At 43.6% G+C, this 23,046-nt stretch overlaps 1 protein-coding gene across 7 annotated transcripts in view; it reads right to left on the bottom strand.

Annotated features, from left to right (window-relative positions):
- Nucleotides 1-23,046, bottom strand: part of SMARCA2 (SWI/SNF related, matrix associated, actin dependent regulator of chromatin, subfamily a, member 2) — a 179,835-nt gene that overhangs the window by 51,790 nt on the left and 104,999 nt on the right. For all 7 annotated transcript variants that reach the window (XM_038769627.1, XM_038769629.1, XM_038769625.1 and 4 more), the window contains 3 exons: nucleotides 19,516-19,743; nucleotides 17,436-17,513; nucleotides 14,233-14,451 (listed from right to left, as the gene is read on the bottom strand). In XM_038769627.1, coding sequence (XP_038625555.1) covers nucleotides 14,233-14,451; nucleotides 17,436-17,513; nucleotides 19,516-19,743 — 525 coding nt within the window. The remainder of the gene's footprint in view (nucleotides 1-14,232; nucleotides 14,452-17,435; nucleotides 17,514-19,515; nucleotides 19,744-23,046) is intronic.

Raw genomic sequence — 23,046 nt, 5'->3', positions numbered from 1 at the left:
AGGGCCAGGTGGAAGGGCACAGAGGACACAGAGGGCAGGCAGAGAGTGCGGGGAAATGAGGGGTTAGTCGAGGAAGGCTTCTTGGAGGAGATATGACATTAGTAGGGCTTCGAAGATGAGGAGAGGGGTGGATTGTCAGATATGATGGGGAGCGAGTTCCAAACAGGAGGGAGGATGCGAGCAAGGGTTTGGCCATGAGATACATGGGATGGAGGTACAGTCAGTAGGTCTGCATTAAAGGAGTGAAGTGTATGGGCTGGGTTGCAGTAGATTAGCAAGATAAGGTAGGAGGGGGAGAGCTGATCAAGTGTCCTAAAGCCAATGGTAAGGACGTTTTGTTTGGAGAGATGGAGAGGCAACCATTGGAGGTTTTTGAGGAGTAGGGAGACACTCCTACCTCACCTCGCTACTCGCCTACTACAACCCCACCAGCACAAACATTTCGGTCCTCTAACACTAACCTTCTCACTGCACCTCGATCTCGTCTATCTCGCTGCCAACCTCTCACCCACATCCTACCTCTGGCCTGGAATGCCCTCCCTCCTCATATGAGACAGATGATTGCTCTTCCCCACTTCAAAGCCTTATCGAAGGCACATCTCCTCCAAGAGGCCTTCCCTGACTAAGCCCTCCTCTCCTCTTCTCCCACTCCCTTCTGGGCTGCTCTTAACTTGCTCCTTCATTCATCCTCCCTCCCATCCCCACAGCACATTTGTATATACCTGGATATAGCTGTAATTTACTTGCTTATTTATTTATGTATGTTTATTAATGGCTGTCTCCCCCTCTAGACTGTGAGCTCATTGTGGGCAGGGAATGTGTCTGTTTGTTGTTATACCGTACTCTCCCAAGTGCTTAGTACCGTGCTTTGCACACAGTAAGTGCTCAACAAATACCACTGAACAAACTGAATAAATGAAGGAATGGACTGAATGAGTTTTTACAGTAGCCTATTGTATTGTACTCTCCTAAGCACATACAACAGTGCTCTGCATACCGTAAATGCTCAATAAATATCACTGATTAAGTGATTAAATAGGGATTATATGCAGTCTTGGGGCAGAGTCTATAAATGTGAAGGGAGAACCAACATAATTTGATGACAGACAGTATATATCAGCTGAATGAGAGAGTTTGTCAAAGATAATGTTAAGGTTACAGGGTTGAGATGGGGGATGGTGATGGTGTCTATTATGATGGAAAATTCTGGGGGAGAAGAGAGCCTGGGTGGGAAGATGAAGCGTTCTATTCTGGACATGTTAAGTTTGGGGTGTTGGTGGGACATCCAAGTTGAGATGACCTGAAGGCAGGAGGAAATGTGAGGCTTCAGAGGAGAGAGGTCTGGGCTGGAGAGGTATATTGGGGAATCATCCACATAGAGACAGTAGTTGAAGTTGTGGGAATGACTGAATTCTCCAAGGGAGTGGGCATAGATGGAGAATAGAAAGGGACCCAGAACTGAGCCTCGAGGGGCTCCCACGAATAGGGGGTGGGAGGCAGAGGAGGAGCCAGCAAAAAGGTCTGAGAAGGAGCAACCAAAGAGGTAGGAGGAGAACCAGGAGAGAACGGCATCACTGAAGCCAAGATTAGATAGTGTTTCCAGGAGAAGAGGGTCCAAGTCCTCAGGACCGAGGGGTGCTTCATCATTCTCCACCAGAGACTCCATCATCATCATCACCACCAATCCCTACCCCTAGTTTTGGTACTAACTAAAGCAGATAATTAGCCTTTCCCTGCCACTTAATAATAATAATAATAATAATGATGATGGTAACAATAATCGTAGCTGACTTTGTGCCAAGCACTGTATGAAGCACTGGAGCAGAACAAGGAAATCAGGTTGGACCCAGCTCCTGTCCCTTAGGGGGCTTGCAGTCAGGAGACAGGGAACTGGAGAAAGAGAAGGGGTACGTTCAGTTCAAGGAGTGATAGCTTCTCACTGCTCCTGAATCACTTTGTTGCTACTGTAGCTAACTTCTCTCAGCTCCTTTGCTATTCCCTAAAAAAATAAATAAATAAATGATGGCATTTATTAAGCGCTTACTATGTGCAAAGCACTGTTCTAAGCGCTGGGGAGGTTACAAGGTGATTGGGTTGTCCCACGGGGGGCTCACAGTCTTAATCCCCATTTTACAGATGAAGTAACTGAGGCCCAGAGAAGTTAAGTGACTTGCCCAAAGTCCCACAGCTGACAGTTGGCAGAGCCAGGATTTGAACCCATGACCTCCAACTCCAAAGCCCGGGCTCTTTCCACTGAGCTCTTTCCACTGAGCCATGCTGCTTCCCTACTTCCCAGACAAAGTTACTGCTAGAAAGGGGAGAATCAATTGGTAAATCAGTGGTATTTATTGAGCCCCTACTGTGTGCAGAGCACTGTAATAGGTGTTCAGGACAGTACAACTGAAGGACAACACTGGGACCCTTGAGGAGCTTACAATTTAAATTTGTTTAATGGTATTTGTTAAGCGCTTACTACATGCCAGGTACTGCACTAAGCGCTGGGGTAGATACAAGCCAATCAGGTTGGACACAGTCCCTGTCAGTCATTCAGTCGTATTTACTGAGCACTTACTGTGTGCGGAGCACTGTACCGGGTGCTTAGGAGAGTACAACGCGACAATAAACAGAAAAATGTGAAACGCTTCACAAAGCTGCATGTCAACCCAAATGGGGATCACAGGCTTCATCCCCATTTTACAGCTCGGATAACTGAGGCAAAGAGAAGTAAAGTGACTTGCTCGAGGTCACACAGCAGACAGGCCACCTCGGCCACCCAAACCCGTGCTCTCTCCACCAGGCCACGCCGCTTCTCTGAACGATAGGACGTATGAGTCGGTGGCACGGGGAGCAATGTGAGGATCGTGTAAAACTTTGGAGCTGCAGGAGAAGCCGTAACCTCTGACGCCAGTGCCTCAGCCAGGGGACAGGGCAGGAGAATGGAGTGATCTTTCAGTCCTTCCTCCCACTAATTTGATTTTCCCAACTCAAGCTACAATATCTTTCATACATCTGTCAAACAAAAGAGCAAGGTATTTTAAACAAGATAATGTGGTGGGAGACTAAGGTCTTCATTCACTATCGCGCCTGAGAAATTCACTCAAAAACCCGCCAGACATTTCCACAAAAAGGTAATGACGCTAAATACAAAGAAATAGACAAAGGGGTCATGTGATTTGTGGAAACCAACACATAACAGCACCACAAATAATTCTAGAAATATTTTATTTTGGGCTGGCGCACAAACTAAAATTTCAAATTCTGACTATGATTTTGGCTCATGAAAGGTGGATTGGGCCCTTGAGTTTTCATAGGCTAGCTTGGGGGCACTGAAGTGCCATCTTATGGAATATTTCTGTGGTTTTGAATAGTGATCTTATTAGGTAGGGGCCTCTAGTTTCCTTTTCACCATGCTGTTTTAAAAGCCATTTTCTTCGCATTGCCTTATTTTAATGTTTTATTTATTCACGCCGCACTCCCACTGAGCAGGGGCTCTGTCTTTTCTATGTATTGGGCAGGGCCAGTTATCTTCGTAACAGAAAAATGGAGAACGCGTTACAACGAGAAGACGAAATCAAAGCGAAAACGATTCCGATATTTGCTGACGGGTTGGGAGTTGAAAATGAAATAAAACCGCAACCTCCCCCCCCCCCCCGCCCCCCGCGTTTTGCCACATTTTAGTATTGCAACTTTTCCCCACCTTTAAAAAACCAAATATTATTTCCGTTTACTATAAGAGCTGCTGAGCTTATCATTTGGCTCTACCCATATCTATTTTCTGGGGCCGTGGCTCTCCCTTGTGTGTGACCAAGGAAATGCAGCTTGCTTGAAATTTTTGCCCCCCAAAACGATGCGATCTCCTCCCAGGTAGTATGGGTGCTGCTTCCAAATACCCAGGTCGGAGGGGAAAAAATAAGTGAGGTTAAAAATAATAACAGTAATAACAATAATGATGGCATTGATTAAGCGCTTACTATGCGCAAAGCACTGCTCTAAGCGCTAGGGAGCTTACAAGGTGATCAGGTTGTCCCACGGAGGGCTCACAGTCTTAATCCCCATTTTCCAGATGAGGGAACTGAGGCCCAGAGAAGTTGCCCAGTCACACAGCTGACAGTTGGCAGAGCCGGGATTTGAACCCATGACCTCTGCTTCCAAAGCCCGGGCTCTTTCCACTGAGCCATGCTGCTTCTCTAAAAAATACCCACCCTCAAGGTAAAATTCGCTCTGAGCCCCAGCAAATCACCAGTCCCTCAGGAATAATTAAAAGGAAAAACACTCATTTTAGGACTAACGGGGACTGTGAGAGGTCACTTTGTTCTCTTCACGTTTGGCCTTTATTCATTCATTCAATCAATCAATCGTATTTATTGAGCGCTTACTGTGTGCAGAGCACTGTACTAAGCACTTGGGAAGTACAATCAATCAATTGTATTTATTGAGCGCTTACTGTGTGCAGAGCACTGTACTAAGCACTTGGGAAGTACAATCAATCGTATTTATTGAGTGCTTACTGTGTACAGAGCACTGTACTAAGCACTTGGGAAGTACAAGTTGGCAACATATAGAGACAGTCCCTACCCAACAGTGGGCTCACAGTCTAGAAGGGGGAGACAGAGAACGAAACAAAGCATATTAACAAAATAAAATAAATAGAATAAATATGTACAAATACAATAGAGTAATAAATATGTACAAACATACGTACATATATACAGGTGACAGGCCCTCAGTGAGAGACAGTCCTATTTTTAAAAGTCCTTTAGGAAATGAAGAGCCCCCAGTTTCCCTCGGCATTTTAACACATCTCGCTGTCATGCGATTCTTCCTTATGTTGTCCGGTATTTATCTTAGAGCCCCAGCTGGCACTTGGACCCTCTCGATCAGTTCTTCCTGGAGACCACAAAACCCCACGGAGGATCAAGGGAGGCAATGCTGACTTTCTCTTCTTGGCATACTAGATCATGCAACTAACTCCATCGCCCTCCGGTATACAAAGAAAATGAAGATTTGGGGGGATCCCATCCTCATCCTCATCAATAGTACCCATTAAAGGGCCCACCAGAACCTGGGGCTGAGCAACTGAAACCCAGACAGGCCCCTTCTTCTCTATGAGCTTTTAAATCCAAATAAGAAACGTTGTTGAGATCGCACACGGTAACACACGGGCAGCTGGATACCACGCAAAGAGGGGAGCCCACACCCAGACGGCAGGGTCGTGAATATTGTCAAATGAAGCCCTTATATTATGGACACTATTTGCTATCCATGGATGCAGTGATTCCGTGAATCACAGAGCACATCGAGCCCAAGTCCTGTTCTGGCCCGGAACATCCTCCCCCTTCAAATCCGACAATGACTCTCCCCCACCTTCAAAGCCTTATCGAAGGCACATCTCCTCCAAGAGGCCTTCCCTGACTAAGCCCTCCTTTCCCGGTCTCCCACTCCCTTTGGCATCGCCTTGACTTACTCCCTTTGTTCATTCCCCCTCCCAGCCCCACAGGACTTCTGTACATATCTGTAATTTATTTACTTATATTAATGTCTGTTTTCCCCTCTAGACGGTAAGCTCATTGTGGGCAGGGAATGTATCTGTTTATTGTTATATCGTGCTCTACCAATAATAATAATTGTGGTATGTTAAGCACCTTCTACGTACAAAATGTCATACTAAGCTCTGGGGTAGATGCGAGCAAACCGGGTTGGACCCAGCCCCTGTCCCACATGGGGCTCACACTCTTTTCCCCATTTTACAGATGAGGTAACTGAGGCCCAGGGAAGTGAAGCGACTTGCCCGAGGTCACAAAGCAGACAAGTGGCGGACCCCGGATTAGAAGCCACGACCTTCTGACTCCGATGCTCTATCTACTAGACTTGCTTTCCAAGCGTTTAGTACGATGCTAAGTAATCGCTCCATAAATACAACTGACTGACTGATTCGGTACTATAGACTGTTTTTTGAGACAATGAAAATTCCAAAAAAACAATTCAATTACATTTATAATTAAACATTACAGCACATATAGTAGAGTGTATTCCCATTTTCTTCTATGGGGCAAAAATCATTTTACATAGTTATTGCATCAATTCAGAAAAGCCATTTAAACTAAAGGTGGCTCTTCACTTAAACCGTATTGGCAAGAAGATTTAGGGTGGAAATGAAAATAATCAAAAAAGAAATAGATAGAGTCCAATTGCCTTTTTAAAAGCATCCCTGTCTTACCTCTGTTTTATAGAATCTTTTCTTCAATACTGCTTGCATTAAGATGCCAGCCAGTACACAAATTGCTGAACTCGAATGGCAGCCTTCCCATTAAGAATAATTCATCAATTTGGAGTGATTGATCAAGACTGGCCAAGACTGCCAAGACTATCAACTGAAGAATCATTAGCACTTAGCTAAAGAATTATTCAATTCAAATTTGATACAAGTTATTTTAGAAATATTTTGCCAATGAACAAAAATGTATAGGTGTGCACAAATCAATATACCCATTTAGATGTAGGAAGAGACGTAAATTCCACCCTAAAGAGAATTCCTCCAATGAATTCTGCAGGAAATGTTAGCAAGTGACAGTACCAAGCAACTTCAAGAGTGTTATGGCTAGAGTCTTCTACAAATGAGATATGAACGATAATTAAAGAAGTCACGTAGAGTTTATGCTGGTAAGCGAGATCTTTGGAAACATTTAATTAGAAACTCACACAACAACCTAAAAGGTATATGTGCTCAATCTCAACCAATGTTTTCCATGTTTATCTCTGGGAAAATAGTGCAAGAAAATTTCACAACTATATTTGGTATTTAACACCTATATGTTATGTGTCAGATTTTTGGCTCCCTGGGCAGGAGCTGAGGAATTATGCTATGTGACCCGTAACCTACAATCAGTTCTGTGGCTCTGCACCAGTTTTATCCCAGAAGGCAAAGAGCAGGGTTGCCAGCTGCTGAGAATTGATAGACCGTCCGTAAAAATGAGCTAAAGTCCTTTGTGTCCATTAAGCCCGTAAGCATATTTGGATGTTTCCAGATTCACACATTAAAATGCTAGGAGAGATTGCCACCTCTTCTTATACACAGAGGCCTGAGGTACAGTCCGTTTTTCCACAGCAGGCATTTTTACTAAGCATAGTGGATAGACACCAGGTGAAATCAACGTGTGTCTACCTGCAAAGTAGCCTGGCCTAGTGGAAAGTGGGAGTCGGAGGACCTGGATGCAAATCCCAGCTCCACCACTTCCCTGTTGTGTGACCTTAGGCAAAGTCACTTAACAGCTCTGTGCCTCAGTTTACTGATCGGGATTAAGCACCTGTTCTCTCTCCCCCTTAAAGCAGTGAGCCCCATGTGGGACAAGAATGCCATCTGATCTGATTACATTGCACCTATACCAGCATCTACAGGGCTTGTCACATAAAACGGGATTAACAAATACCACAATCACCATTATTATTATTGCTTCTTCATGGTGAGGTTATTCGAGAATACAACCCTCACATTACAGGAGAACTGACTGCTCTTAACTTATCGATTAAGAGCTAAAGTAAATATCAACTCCTAACAGAACAGGAAAAACCAATCTGAAATTATGGGGTAAATCTTAATAACTCAAAGCAAAAATCATCATGTTAAAACAAAGAAAATAATTAGAAGAAATTCATTCATTCGTATTTATTGAGCGCTTACTGTGTGCAGAGCACTGTACTAAGCACTTGGGAAGTACAAGTCGGCAACATATAGAGACGGTTCCTACCCAACAACAGCCTCATAGTCTAGAAGGGGGAGACAGACAACAAAACAAAACGTGTAGACAGGTGTCAAAATCGTCAGAACAAATAGAATTATAGCTATATGCACATCATTAACAAAATAAATAGAATAGTAAATATGTACAAGTAAAATAATAGAGTAATAAATCTGTACAAATATATACAAGTGCTGTGGGGAGGGGAAGGAGGTAGGGATGGGGAGGAGGAGAGGAAAAAGGGGGCTCAGTCTGGGAAGGCCTCCTGGAGGAGATGAGCTCTCAGTCGGGCTTTGAAGGGAGGAAGAGAGCTAGCTTGGCGGATGTGCGGAGGGAGGGCATTCCGGGCCAGGGGAAGGACATGGGCTGGGGGTCGACGGTGGGACAGGCGAGAACGAGGCCCAGTGAGGAGGTTAGTGGCAGCAGAGGAGCGGAGGGTGCGGGCTGGGCTATAGAAGGAAAGAAGGGAGGTGAGGTAGGAGGGGGCGAGGTGATGGACAGCCTTGAAGCCAAGAGTGAGGAGTTTTTGCTTGATTCGTAGGTTGACAGGCAACCACAGGAGATTTTTGAGGAACGGAGTGACATGCCCAGAGCATTTCTGTACAAAGATAATCCGGGCAGCAGAATGAAGTATAGACTGAAGCGGGGAGAGACAGGAGGATGGGAGATCAGAGGAGGCTGATGCAGTAATCCAGTCGGGATAGGATGAGAGATTGAACCAGCAAAGCAGTGGTTTGGATGGAGAGGAAAGGGTGGATCTTAGTGATGTTGCGGAGGTGAGACCGGCAGGTTTTGGTGACGGATTGGATGTGTGACGTGAATGAGAGAGCAGAGTCAAGGATGACACCAAGGTTGCAGGCTTGTGAGACGGGAGGGGTGGTAGTGCTGTCCACAGTGATGGGAAAGTCAGGGAGAGGGGTTTGGGAGGGAAGATAAGGAGCTCAGTCTTGGACATGAAATAGTATCGGAAAGTTAGGTGAGCTGACTGGTTGAGTAGTCATATTTAAATCAATAGTGTGTAATGAGAACCTGTATTAAACACTTGGGAGACAAGAATAAAAACAATCACAATATTTATTGAACACCTGCTGTTTGCAGAGTATTGTACTAAACCCTTGGGAGAGTAATGAGGGAGTCTCCCATCAGGAACAGTTGATAAACCTCAGCCCTGAGATTTCAGAAGGAGAGCCTGTCCAACACTACTCACAAGCTCTCATTCCTGCCAATCTTATTCTCATTGGGAAAAAGAGTGGAATGGACGAGTGAGCAGATTGGGTGAAGTACTCATGGGGTCTTTGTCCTCCTTCAATCAATCGTATTTATTGAGCGATTACTATTTGCAGAGCATTGTACTAAGCACTGTTACAGGATGAACTGGGCCCAGGACCCAGATCTCTTGATTTCCCTGCCCACTGGAAGAGCACAATACAGTCAGAAGACCCAATTCCTGTTCATGGAACTCCTCTTCCAGGAGCTTACCATCAGAAGGTGCACATTCTCCCCGTTCTCAAGGAGCGTACAATCTAATGAGGGAGTCAGTGAAAAGTTATTTACAAATACTGGGAGCAAAAGGATTTAGAAAGGTCAAGAAAGGTAAGGATGAAATACAGTACAATTAAAGACACGTATGTACATAAGGGCAGGGGAGAGAAAGGAAATACAGAAGCGTTAAAGTTGGAGTTTGACTTGCCCCAACTAGGGTGTTGGGAACTCATCAGCGAAGGCTTCCTAGAAGAGGTGGAGGGTTTTTGAAAGAGAACTAGTGTGGCAGGTTTGACAGGGGAGGGAGTTCTAGATGGGAAGAACAGTGGGAGCCAGGTACTAGAGGCATAAGAGTTTTAAGTGGTGAGTTTAGACAGAACAAAGAGTGTGAGTTGGGAGTAGTAGTAGGTGAAGAAAACTGGTATGTAAGCTAGGGAAAGCTGGTGGAGGGCCATGAAGCCAATTAGGAGTTTTTGCTGGATGCAGAGAGAGAGGGGCACGGTTTGAAGTGGAGAATTGTTTTCTGAATGATATTTCAAGAAGGTTATCCAGGCAGCAACGTACAGTATAGCCCAAAGAGGGGAAAGGCTGGAGGCAGGAAGGCCAGTGAAGAGACCTACCCAGTAGTTTAACCAAGATGACGAGTGGCTTGGACCAGGGTTGCAGTTGTTGGAGTTACAGGGGAAGAGGTGGATTCAGGAAATGTTGTGGATGAAGAACTGGCAAGATTTAGCAGTTGAATGGGAGAGCTGAAAGACAGTGAGGAATTGGGGATGACACCAAGGTAGCGGGTTTCTGCGACAAGGAAAATCATGACGTTTCCAATGGATATGGGAAAGTCAACAGGAGTGGGTTTAGGTGGGAAGATGAAAAGCTCCATTTCAGGTATGTGGGGTTTTGAGATGCTGGCAGGCCATCCAAATGTCCTAGAGGCAAGACGAAATGCGGGACTATAAAGTGAGAGGGAGATGCGGACATCATCCACCAAGAGGTGGAAACTGAAGCTCTATACCAAGTGGATGAGCTCCCTTCAAGAGTGAGTGCAGAGCAAGAAGAGCATGGGGCCCAAAAGAGACCCCGCTGGGACACCCACAGTTTGAGAGGTGGAAGAGAAGCCAATGAAAGAAACTGAGTGGCGTGATAGACAGGAGGAGTATCAGCAGACTGTGGACAAAAAACAATGCCTGAAAGGTTTCAAGAAGGGAGGCTGGTACACAGTGTCAGGGGCAGCCAAGTAGTCACGGAGGAGCAAGTCCTATTGGAATTGGCTATAAGGAGGTCCCTGGTGACCTTGGAGAGTATTGTTTCAGTAAGGTAAAAGGGTCGAAAACTTGATTGTAGAGGGTCAGGGAGAGAGTTGGTGGAGAAAAAGTAAAGTTAGAGGGATGTATACCATCTTTTCAGGGTGTTTGGACTGCAGTGGAAGCAGTGAGAAAGGGTTATAGCTAGGGAGGGCAGTGAAATTAAGAGAAGGGTTTGGGGGTTCTTTTTAGTGTAAGGTAAATGGGCATATTTAAAGAACCACTCAAGAAAGAGGTTGAAAATAGTAGTAATAGAGGGAAGATGAGTGGGAACAAGTCTTTTTAAGATGTGGGAGTGGACAGGGCCTGAAGCACAGATGGGGGGGTAGAGAAGGGGTAAAGGGGGTAGAGGAGCAGTGTGAGAACACGGGCTTGGGAGTCAGAGGTCGTGGGCTCTAATCCCTGCTCCACCACTTATCAGCTGTGTGACTTTGGGCAAGTCACTTCACTTCTCTGTGCCACAGTTACCTCATCTGTAAAATGGGGATTAAGACTGCAAGCCCCACCTGGGACAACCTGATTATCTTGTATCTACCCCAGCGCTTCGAACAGTGCTTGGCACATAGTAAGCGCTTAACAAATACCATCATTATTATTATTTAAACAGCATCTTGAGAGACCCCGCCTGAGAGGCAGCTGGGAAGGGGGAGAAAAAGAGGAGGGGGTACTAGCGTGGTATGGAGTTGGTGGGGACACTTTGGGAAGTTCATGGTTGATGGTTTGTATTTTACCAACATACGATTTGGCAACATTATTGGGAGTCAGTGAGGGAGTTGGTGAGGGCAGCAGGCGTTTTGGGTTTGGAATAATTGGTGGAGTTGGTTGGGCATGGGAGTCGATGAGGGAGGAAACTGAAGACAGAAGAGTTGGTGAGCAGTAGAAAGATTTTAGTTAGAGCAAGACAGTGGTGGATTTGAAAGGGGAAAAGGCAGGAGACCTTTCGAGAATTCACACAAGCATGATATTATAAACAAAGAGAATCAAATTTGGAGGTTGAATTTTATAAATGATGACCCTGAATAGATAATCTTTCGTTCTTCCCCCCTGCCTCCCTTCCCTGACCTCTGCATAACAAACATTCAGATAGTTTCTAATCTATTTGCATCCATCACAGATTTAATTCCACATTTAGGGAACCAGAAATCACATACTAGCCCACATCCCAGAAAGCCTACAAACAGACAAAGGTTTTCATCATGAACACAGATCTTAAAGTTGTCACCACATTCTACTGCTTAGGCAGTAGAGTGTCCACAATGACAGACAATGAGAGAAAAATCATAATCAAAAGGGCTAGTAGGGCTTTTGGAAAGACTGCAAAACAGTGTTTGGTGACAGGAGGGCATCCAACTCCTTTTGGCTATATGCTGTGCAGCCTCCCATTTGGCTGTGAGACCAGGACCTACTAATAATAATTATAATATTTGTTAAGCGCTTACTAGGTGCCAAGCACTGTTCTAAGCGCTGGGTTAGATACAAGGTAATCAGGTTGCCCAGGTGGGGCTCACGGTCTTAATCCCCATTTTACAGATGAGATAACTGGGGCACAGAGAAATGAAGTGGCTTGCCCAAGGTCACACAGCAGACAAGTGGCGGAGCCGGGATTAGAACCCACGTCCTCTGACTCTCAAGCCCATGCTCTTTCTACTAAGCCACGCTGCTTCTGCTACAAGTGATGACACAACCGGTTTCTAATGCAGTTTCACCAGGACCATCCACAAGACCAACACAACCTCAAACGGCAGGGTGAGATTCCCAAACATGAAGTCCTTGAAATCCATCACCTCACCAGTGTGCCCTGAATAACACAGCTCCAGTGGGAGAGGAATGGATGACATCAGAGAAGCAGCGTGGCTCAGTGGAAAGAGCGCGGGCTTTGGACTCAGAGGTCACGGGTTCAAATCCCGGCTCCGCCACTTGTCAGGTGTGTGACTTTGGGCAAGTTACTTGACTTCTCTGTGCCTCAGTTCCCTCATCTGTAAAATGGGGATTAAGTCTGTGAGCCCCACGTGGGACAAGCTAATCATGTTGTATCCACTCCAGCGCATAGAACAGTGCTTTGCACATAGTAAGTGCTTAATAAATGCTATCATTATTATTATTATTATCAGGATACCTAAGCATCTGGCTGGCTAGTGACCTGAAAAGTAGCATGTCCTAGTGGAAAGAGCACAGGCCTCAGAGTCAGAAGGACCTGGGTTCTGGTCCCGGCTCTATCACTCTTCTGCTGTGTGACCCTGGGCAAGTCACTTCACTTCTCCAAGCCTCAGCTGTAAAATGAGGATTAAGGCTGTGAGCCCTATGTGGGACAGGGACTGTGTCCAACCTGATGATCTTACACCTAACCCAGCACTTAGTACAGTGCCTGGTAAATAGTAAGGGCTTAACCAATACCATAAACAACAACAAAAAAAAGTACCAGCAAGCCAGAAGGGCAGAATAAGTGATTTAAAAAGGCATAGGGAAACCTCGTGTCAAAAATTACCAAATAACTGCGAGGGGTATTTCTATTGTGGCTCAGTGGAAAGAGCCCGGGCTTTGGAGTCAGAGGTCATGGGTTCAAATCCTGGTTCCGTCGCTTTTCAGCTGTGTGACTTTGGGTAAGTCACTTAACTTCTCTGTGCCTCAGTTACCTCATCTGTAAAATGGGGATGAAGACTGTGAGCCCCCCGTGGGACAACCTGATCACCTTGTAACCTCCCCAGAGCTTAGAACAGTGCTTTGCACGTAGTAAGCGCTTAACAAATACCATCATCATCATTATTATTATTATTGTAGGGCTAAGACTAGTCTAGAGGGGATCAATTGGGAGAGAGGTTACTCTCCTTGAGCAGAAACTCTGCAGCAATCAGAACACCAAGACGCCTTCTAAGGGAACTAAAAGTGCAGCACAGATCCATCCTTAAGTACCAACAACGCAGTAGATTTTGCCAGCCTCTCCTCAATCTTTTCACTCACCCTTGCACTCTTAGATAGAATTTTACCATAAGTAGAGCATTATGTTAGAAAACAAAGGACTGCTACATATGGAGTTGAACTTTGAATTATTTCAGCTGAGCACCTAAAAACTTGGATCATTCTGGAAGTCTTACTGAACGAGACGCTTTTATACAACTTCTGTTACAGGATTTTACTTTTCTACGCTAAAATACCATAATCATTGCTTCCCCAAGTATTTTTAGACATTGCCTGCCTGAAAATCTGAAGCGAAAAATTTTCAGAAGAAATCAGGACCAAATCTTTTGAAGTTCGCAGAGGTTCCATTCTAATTGTTTTACGTTTACGACGATACTCTGCATTAGGTATTGTTTGAATACATCTGACCCGGCCATCAAACACAAACGCGTAGTCGCAAGCAACTGGATCAAGCAGTCTGCAAAACTGCCCCAAACTGCCCGAAATCAGAAAGGCACGGCCTTGCTTAAAGAGCACGGAAGCATGAGAGAGGGCAGCGTGACAACATACCCGATAACAGAACATAAGCAAGTCTCACACGGTAAAAATTCTGGCTCTCGAGATAGAAAGTCCTACCACAACACCTATTTTTCTAGCATTTCCTTAAATTGCTCTCGATTGAATCTTTACAGTAAGTAAATGACCTTATCTAGTAAAAGGCTGCTCATGTGACTTGAAGCTTCTCTATCTGCTCTTGCCATTTGACAGAAGAAATCTGTCGGTCGGCCAGAACGGGGAAGAGAAAATGTCACACCTACCCGTAGCCACTGCTTCTCGGTGAGGGCATCACTGTAGTCCACATCCCTGCGCTGGCGGGACCCTCGACCAAATATTTTTTCTTCCTCTTCTTCACAAGTAAGCCTTTCCACTTCAGCATCATCTTTAATGATCCAAGAGGGAAGCTCATCTTCCTCCATCAAGCGCGGCTTGCGCTTTGGATTTCGGGCATCCTCCCTGCGTCGGTCCATGTCCATACGCTGGAAGAGCAATTGATGAAAATGTTAGAAGAGTCCGAGGGTGAAGCGTTATTCCTTACCGTGGTAACGTCTCAGAAAGGTTGCAATTTTTAGAGTGCCCTTTAAATTGCAGCACACCACTCCGTGTCTTTTGTAATCAGATGAATAAGGAGTTTGAGAGGCACTCTGGTCAAAAGTAATGCCTAAGATGCCCAGTAACTATAAATCAGAAAACAAGGTTTTTGTTGGGGTTTTTTTTTAAACATTTTTCCGTGACAAAATTTTCTTTTTTTTTTTTTCAAAGTATGAAAACTTTTAGACTGGTTCGGTGATCAAACAGGTAACACGGAAAAACCGTGTTGGGCATGGCCAGAAATTTTGGATCATTAGTGACTCTTAGGGCATAATGGCCAATGCCACAGAGGTGGGGCAAGAATGACTTTAAGTTCATTGTGGGCAGGGAATGTGCCTGTTTATTGTTACACTGTACTATCCCAAGCACTTAAGTACAGTGCTCTGCACAACGTAAGTGCTCAATAAATATGACAATGAATGAATGATTGTCCCCATAGGCTTGCCACTACAAGGCCAAAGACTGTGAGCCCACTGTTGGGTAGGGACTGTCTCTATATGTTGCCAACTTGTACTTCCCAAGCGCTTAGTACAGTGCTCTGCACACAGTAAGTGCTCAATAAATACGATTGATTGATTGGGCTTAACCCCTCCCCCTGTGCTTCACCCTACCCCTCAGAGCCATAGAGAGGCCGGAGGTGGAGCTGCCATCACCCAACACCGTCGTCCCTGAGGAGGGGCTGTCTGGAATCGTTCACTAAGTGCCTTGCCATCTTGGGAGGAAAAGTAAAAGGGAAACAGAGAATCCAGAGATGGAACAAGGAAACACATGTGAAAAAAGGGAAAGCCTAACTTCTTATTTGACTCTCCATTCTCAGAGGTCTAAATAACAGACAGACCGGAAACCAAAAATACTACTCTCCTCTTGCATCTCTGAGTTCCCCTCTTGGGTGGAAAGGGGCTGGAGGAGGGAAACCAGAGATGAGCCCATTCTCCACAGGATCCCAAAGGTGACAAAGGTCCAGAAGTGTGCGAGAGGGCAGACACCTCTTTCTATTTGATAAGCAGATATAAAAACCCACTGAATTTTAACAATAATGTACTGTTCAGAACTTCAATGGCAAATGTTCCTTCGCTGCTTTGTAATAACAGTAGTTATTATCATTAATCATTATTATATTTACAAATCAGCAGAGGTGCATTATTAATAATGCACCTACCCTTATTAATATAATTAATAAAAATAATGGCACTTGTTAAATGGTTACTATGAATCTAGCACTGCACTAAGTGCTGGGGTGGATACGAGTTAATCAGATCGCAAAATAGCCCGTCCAACACGGGGCTCACAATCCAGGGGAGACGGAGAACAGGTATCGAATCCTCTGTTATGCTCCTTTTGGCATGTTGGATAACCACAAATAAAACCAATGATTAAATGAATGACTACTGACTGGCCAATAACCCCAGTATATATAAATCCTTTAACTATTCCTTGATAACCAGAAGTGTGCTACAGCAAATACTGTGGGACTGTATTGGCAAGCATAAAACTGCCATTTTCTGGTCAGAGTTACAGAAACCTCAATTTTTAGCTTAGGTAGCTAAATCTTCTATTCCCCATATGTGCTCAAAAGGAAGGTTCTCAACTTCAGGCATTTGGCACAGACCATAATGTCAAAAACTGAATATTTTTAGTAACCAAAAAATGATTCTTGACTAGAATGCATCCAGAGAAGGGAAAAACTCGTGGCAATTTTAGCAAGCACTGGAACTTATAAGACTTTCTAGGATTCTTGTCACAAAACTTCACTGCTACTCTAAGAGCTTCACTCAATCCATTTCACTAAGAGGTGTTGGAGTGAAAAGTGGAAATACAGTCTTACTTGACTATGATTTTAGCTCATTACCATAATGATTCTTTTTCTTTTAAGGGAAAGCAAAATGTTAAAAACTTTCAGCAGAGCCAGGGAGAAGGCTGTATTCTAACCCATTAATGACTGTAGTCGTCCCACATTGAGAACAGCTGCATTAGATTATTTCTCCGACTGCAACACAATAAAGCACTGGGTTTCTGTTTTTTATTGTTTTATGAGTGTGGGTCTATGCATTTATAACTCTCTCTCTCCCCTCAAAATTTTCAGTTACCAGCAGGGTTTGAGGCTGAATGGGCAGAAGTGGATTCAGGGGATGGGAATGGAGGTGAAAGAGCTCAATCATATTTACTGAGCGCTTACTGTGTGCAAAGCACTGTTCTAAGCTCATGGGAAAGGACAATAAACAAAGTTGGTAGACACTTTCCCTGCTTACAGCGAGCTTACAGTCCAGAGGAACATTGGCTTACCCTAATTTCCCACGAAAGAGTATGTTCCATAGGAATCTTACTGAATGCCTGACAGCTGCATTGCAGAGGCAGGAAAAGTCTGGCAAAGCACCAGACCAGCTGACACCGGGGGCGTGTCCAAGCCAAACTAAGCCACGGGAGTCACTTTTCAATCTTCCAGTTCGCTGGAGCTGGAGCTTGACTGGGAAAATTGATAGTTGACTGTATTTGGCTTACAATGGCAATAACAACAACAAAAAAAATCATCTCCTCTCCCTTTCCTAATAATCAACTGGGCATCTTAAACAGGGGGTGCCCAATTTAGTTTACCCCTCTGGGTTTCTCATCAGCTTCAATTTGGTTAAGTGGGCTACTATTCATCTGCCAATAATTGCCTTTTTCCTCAACTTTTCTTAAAATACACTCCAAGGCTTCATGCTGTAGTTTCTGTTCTTACCAGACAAAATCATCTGCCCCCAGTTAGTGAATAACTAGAAGATGATGGCAGACTTTATAATGGGAGTTTGAGAGGGTAACAACTGCTCTAAAAGTGTGTTAAAAGGAATGTCACGGGTTTCAGCAATTTATGTCACGATTATTGTGACTTTACCATAAAGAGATCAAATTCTTCCTCCCGTCGAGCAATCATCTGATTCAAAGTCTCGTCATCAGGAACTTCATCTTCTTCCTAGTGGCAGGAACAAAGATACCAGGGATTAATAATGAAACAAACAGATAAAACTTTATTCTAGGAAGAGTTTTTAAATTGAGAAGAGGTGATTATCTAAGGACTAAAATAACAAGGACATTAATAGCATGCTCACAATACCTCTGAAATCAAGAGTCCTCATCTTGTCTCTGGCCCTAATGGTGGCTTAAAACATTGCCTACCCCTGCCCGCGAACACAAACTACAAAATAAAATGGTTTTTACAGAAGTTGGAGTGACACTGGAAAGTTTACGCCACAAACCCACTTTCCACGTTTTAGGGCATACTTCTGGAGCTTAAAAATCAAGTGGGTGGAAATAGTAGAAAAAAACAGTTGGCTAATGCTCAACTTAATTGTTTATAGCACAAGGCTAACAGGATTACGTCCCCTACTACCCCGCTTTTCCGATGCCTGTTCAAAGAGCTAATGTGTTATCAAAATAAGTTACTGAATCTTGAGTATCCCTATTTTCGGGGCAAAAGACAAATGAAATGCCTGTAAAAGCTTAGTCCTGTATATAAACTGTGGTGGCTACCTAGCATTAGAGTAGTATAGGTGCTGTGTAAATAGGGCAGTGTGAGGAGGGCTGCAGCAGAGAACTCCTTGATGCCTCTGTAGGAAAAAGGCCCAGTAAATCTGCATTCCCTGCAATAGCCTGGAGCCCCGTCAAAATGATTTACTTGACACTCTGGGGAAGATTTCTTTTGGCTTTAAGTAAACAGGAAACAGACTGGGTTGTTTTAAAACCTAGTCCTGCCATATATCCTTTTGTGACTAAAGAAAACTCATTTTATTTCTATTTTAAATGCCCAATTGTACAAATTAGCTGAAAAAAGATCACCTAAAAAAACCTATTGGGTCAGAATAATGATTTAATCAACCCAGGAATTCTGGAGGAAAACTCGGATAGACGCTCCCCTTGAGAGTTATCCTTTTAACTACGGATACATAGATTCTCCCTATACCAACAACCTATTATAGACTCATTATTCCTGAATGTATCTAAAACCTGTCGGCATAACTTACTGCTGTGTGGGAAAAAAACAGTTCCTTTTGTTTTGAACCTACCACCTTCAAATTTCAAGATCCCCTGGCCCTGACAGGATAAAAATTATTTATTTATTTATTTTACTTGTACATTTCTATCCTACTTATTTTATTTTGTTGGTATGTTTGGTTCTGTTCTCTGTCTCCCCCTTTTAGACTGTGAGCCCACTGTTGGGTAGGGACTGTCTCTATGTGATGCCAATTTGTACTTCCCAAGCGCTTAGTACAGTGCTCTGCACATAGTAAGCGCTCAATAAATACGATTGATTGATTGATTGATTGATTGATTGACACTGTGGGATTTACTGAACAATACTTTTCTGTCCACAGATATTTCATGATTTTAGGGACTTCAATCATGGGCGCGCTTAGACGTCATCTTTCCAAACAGAAGAGTCCTAAATGTTTCGGCCCTTCTCGGTTGGAAGTTGTTTTATCACCAAATCATTTTTGCTGCCTTTCTTTGTTCCTTTTCAATCAAAAACCACCACACTGAAACCAACACGAAGTGTTAAGGCCACTGACAATGCCATACAGCAAAGCTCTTTCACTTAGCCTCAGTCCTACCCTTTCACCCCATTGGCAAGTTCTGAGAAAACAGAGGCCCCATCCAGTGGGAAAGTGTGGATGGGTTATTTATCTCAAGCAGCATTCCAAATCAGATTTCCAAAAAGTTTTGTACTGTCAAAATCATAAATTTGGTTTCAGATTTGGGTCCTGCTCTCTACATCTCAAATTAATAGGTTTTAATAGTCAAAATAATGTTAATAACTAAAACAGCCTGGTTGCTCCTGTGGAAAAATGTGAGAATTTAAAAATTGTAAATAAATAACTTCAAATCACCAGGAATCTCCTAAAGTAAAGAAATTATTTCTATTTTTGCAAAAAGAAAAACAGATTCCATTTATTTCGCAATAAATGTGTGCATGGTACCTCATTTTCCTCCTCATGCTCCAATATGGCTTGTAGAAAAGCCCTCCGCTCGTGGCTTGAAGATTTTTGATCAAACATGCCAGCCTGAATAACCTTCTGGTCTACATTGAGCTTGTATTTGGCAGCGGCCAGAATCTTTTCCTCCACACTATTTACGGTGCACAACCTTAGTACGCGAACCTCGTTCTGCTGACCAATCCGGTGAGCTCTATCTTGGGCTTGCAAGTCCTGGTCAAGAGAATATATAATCCAGTTATGTCCAAAGAGTCTAAAATGCGTTTTCTAAGGGAAAACACAATTAAAATGGTGTTTCATTTGCTTAGAGAAAGGCTAGCTAAAACCAAAAATACAAAGGGGTTGGTTGAGCAAATACGACACCACCCTTTCATCTTAGAAGGAAGAGCTGAGTCCAAACTGAAATGAGTTTGATGGTTTTAAACTAAGTCTCAATAGGTATGCACACGAAATGACAGTCATCTGTCCCAGGATTAACGCCAGAGTTAGTCTCTCCTCAGGGTCAACTATTTTGCAATGAAAGGGATGGGAGCAATGCGTTCTCTTTAGTGTGCAGGCCATTGCAGTTAAAAAGACAACTGTACTGTAGGAACAACAATATACAGGATGTCAAGATCTGGGACAACTAGTCATTCAATCGTATTTATTCAATCGCATTTACTGAACGCCTGTGTGCAGAGCACTGTACTAAGCGCTTGAAAATGGTATTTGTTGAGCGTTTACTAGGTGCCGGGCACTGTACTAAGCGCTACGATGGATACAAGCAAATCAGGTTGGACACAGTCCCTGTCCCACATGGGGCTCATATTCCCGATCCTCTTTTTTACAGATCAGGTCACCGAGGCCCAGGGAAGTGAAGTGATTTGCGCAAGGTCACACAGCAGACAAGGGGCAGAGCAGGGAGTAGTAATACTCAATTCCTTGATACCTAAGGAATTAAAATAAAATTGTCACTTGCTTAACTTTATGGTCTGAGACAAAGACAAGGCTAAGTCACTCAGTGGAAAGTGAATCCAACTTTCCATAGTTGGGAGCTGGTGAAGTCACAGTCATAATAGTTATCAAAGTCAAATAGTTATCAAAATAGTTATCTCCTCCTAGAGGCCTCTGAATAAGCCCTTACTACCCCTATTCTTTTCTCCATCATCTATGCGATTGAGTCTGTACCCCGTAATAATAATAATAATGATAATGGCATTTATTAAGAGCTTACTATGTGCAAAGCACTGTTCTAAGCACTGGGGAGGTTACAAGGTGATCAGGTTGTCCAGGTTGTCACAGTCTTAATCCCCATTTTACAGATGAGGGAACTGAGGCACAGAGAATTTAAGTGACTTGCCCAAAGTCACACAGCTGCCAAGTGGCGGAGTGGGATTTGAACCCATGACCTCTGACTCCAAAGCCCGGGCTCTTTCCACTAAGCCACACTGCTTCTAGTGGCTTTGATGTTAAGCACTTTGGTGTTAATTCACCCCATCCCCACAGCACTTATGTGCATATCCATCTGTAATTTATTTTAATGTCTGGCTCCCGGCTAGTCTGTAAGCTCCTTGTGGGCAGGGATTTTTTCTATTACCTTTGTTGTACTGTACTCTCCCAAGTGCTTAGTACAGTGCTCTGCACACAGTAAATGCTCAATAAATGCAACTGACAGATTGACTGATGAAGAATCAGACACCCAGAAAGATTAAATGACTTGTCCAAGGTCACACAGTAGGCCAGTGGAAGAGCTGGGGTTTGAATCTGGGTTTTCTGACTCGCAGTCCTCTTCCCCTAGAATATGCTGCCTGGTGAGACTGTTTGAGTGAGACTGCAGATTAATAGGGTCCCCTTCCCCACTTGCACTACAAAAAAGTCCTGTAGGAAAGAAGTGAAAAGCACACTTCTCCTCCTTCTCTTCCATCCAGAGATGGGTCGCCGACATCCAGTCCATGGGGTGCAAGCTCCAAGAAGCAGAAAAGAGAGACGATTAACTCCAGGTTGTGGGGGAAAGAAGAGAGCAAAGAAGGGCTAGGGTTGGGGATTAGGGAAAGAAGAGAACAAAGGAGGTGCCTACTCCTTGCCCCTGCCAAATGTTTACTGGTTCACGCTGCCAGTTGGTAGTGAGTAAATTCCAGGACCACGGAGTAAGCGTAAAGGATTTTGTATGCGTATTTTTGTTTTGTTTTCAAGAATCTGGTCAGTCTCATTTTGCAATAGGAAGCTGAGTTATAAATCTGACCCAGTGCAATTTTTTTGAAAAGGAAATAGGGTTATTTAGCTCAGAGAAGACACGGCTGCAGTGTGGCTGGTGGAAAGAGCCTAGTTTACAAGTTGGGAGATCCAGATTCTAATCCCATTTTGCCACTGGCCTTCAGAGTAGCAGTGGGCTGATCTAGATGACCTCAATACTGTTTTAGTCCTTTCATTCTATGAATACTGTGCTGTTCAACAAAAAAGATCCCTACTGAATTAAAATATATAACATTATCCCCGTATCCTGTGTATGTAATTCAAGAACTAGAGATAGGAACATACCTGCCGATCCTAATTGCAGTTATGTAAGCTTTTAGGGAGAAATGGGATTTGTGATGGGGTTAAGGGAGTATGAAGAGGCCTAATTCTAGTCAGCATTCTGAATCTCTTTCCCATCTCAATCCATCTGTTTTGATTCTGCCAATGGATTTTCCCCCCAGAGGGAAAAAAAAATTGGTATGTTTCATAGATCTTCCTTAAATTAGTCATGACACCAGATAGTTTCTAATTTTCAAACTTTAAGTTATGATACTACTTATATGCATTTGAATAGTGCCTAAAAAGCTAACACCTAGCTCAGTGAACATTCCTGTCTGACAAAGGAGAAGAAAACGGTGGGCTATACCTTCAGTTTTAGTTTTGTAAACTTAAAATCACCAGGTATCAAGTTCAGAGTTCTGTATAATACTGTATGGCAGTTGTTCATAAAAGTACCACCTAGAGTGCTTTCAGGTGAGTGATAGAGAAAATAGTGGGAATTTTCTAACATTTCTTTTCTCTAGTAAATTTTTGTTGGCTGTATACCGCTTGTGCTAGAAAGAGGTAACTGAAGTTGGTAGGAATATTTATTTAAAAAGATAAAATACTGTGAAATTTGCTCCATCTCTACAAGCAGATGTGAACAGGAATGCTTAAACGTTTAGGGAGAGGCAGATCTGTAGAGTGACAAAGAAAGCTGCATGCTTCAATAATGAGCAAGAAATCCATACGTAGGAGTTTGCAGATGGCATCAACTGAACCAAGGTAAACTCACTGTGGGCAGGGAATGTGTCTGTTTATTGTTATATTCTACTCTCCCAAGTACTTAGTACAGCGTTCTGCACACAGTAAATGCACAATAAATATGACTGAATGAATGAATAAAATAGTGGCTATTTAAAAATATTCCAGTTTTAACCTTCAAATCAATTTTGCTATGTTCCAAGTATGTCTCGTTCAGCCAAATACTCACAATCTGAAAGCTATTCATGGTTTTTTGGAAGCCAATTTAGGAAGAACAGT

Source organism: Tachyglossus aculeatus, chromosome X4, assembly GCF_015852505.1.
Source record: "Tachyglossus aculeatus isolate mTacAcu1 chromosome X4, mTacAcu1.pri, whole genome shotgun sequence".
NCBI lineage: Eukaryota > Metazoa > Chordata > Mammalia > Monotremata > Tachyglossidae > Tachyglossus > Tachyglossus aculeatus.
This window is presented reverse-complemented; position numbering and strand designations above follow the sequence as displayed.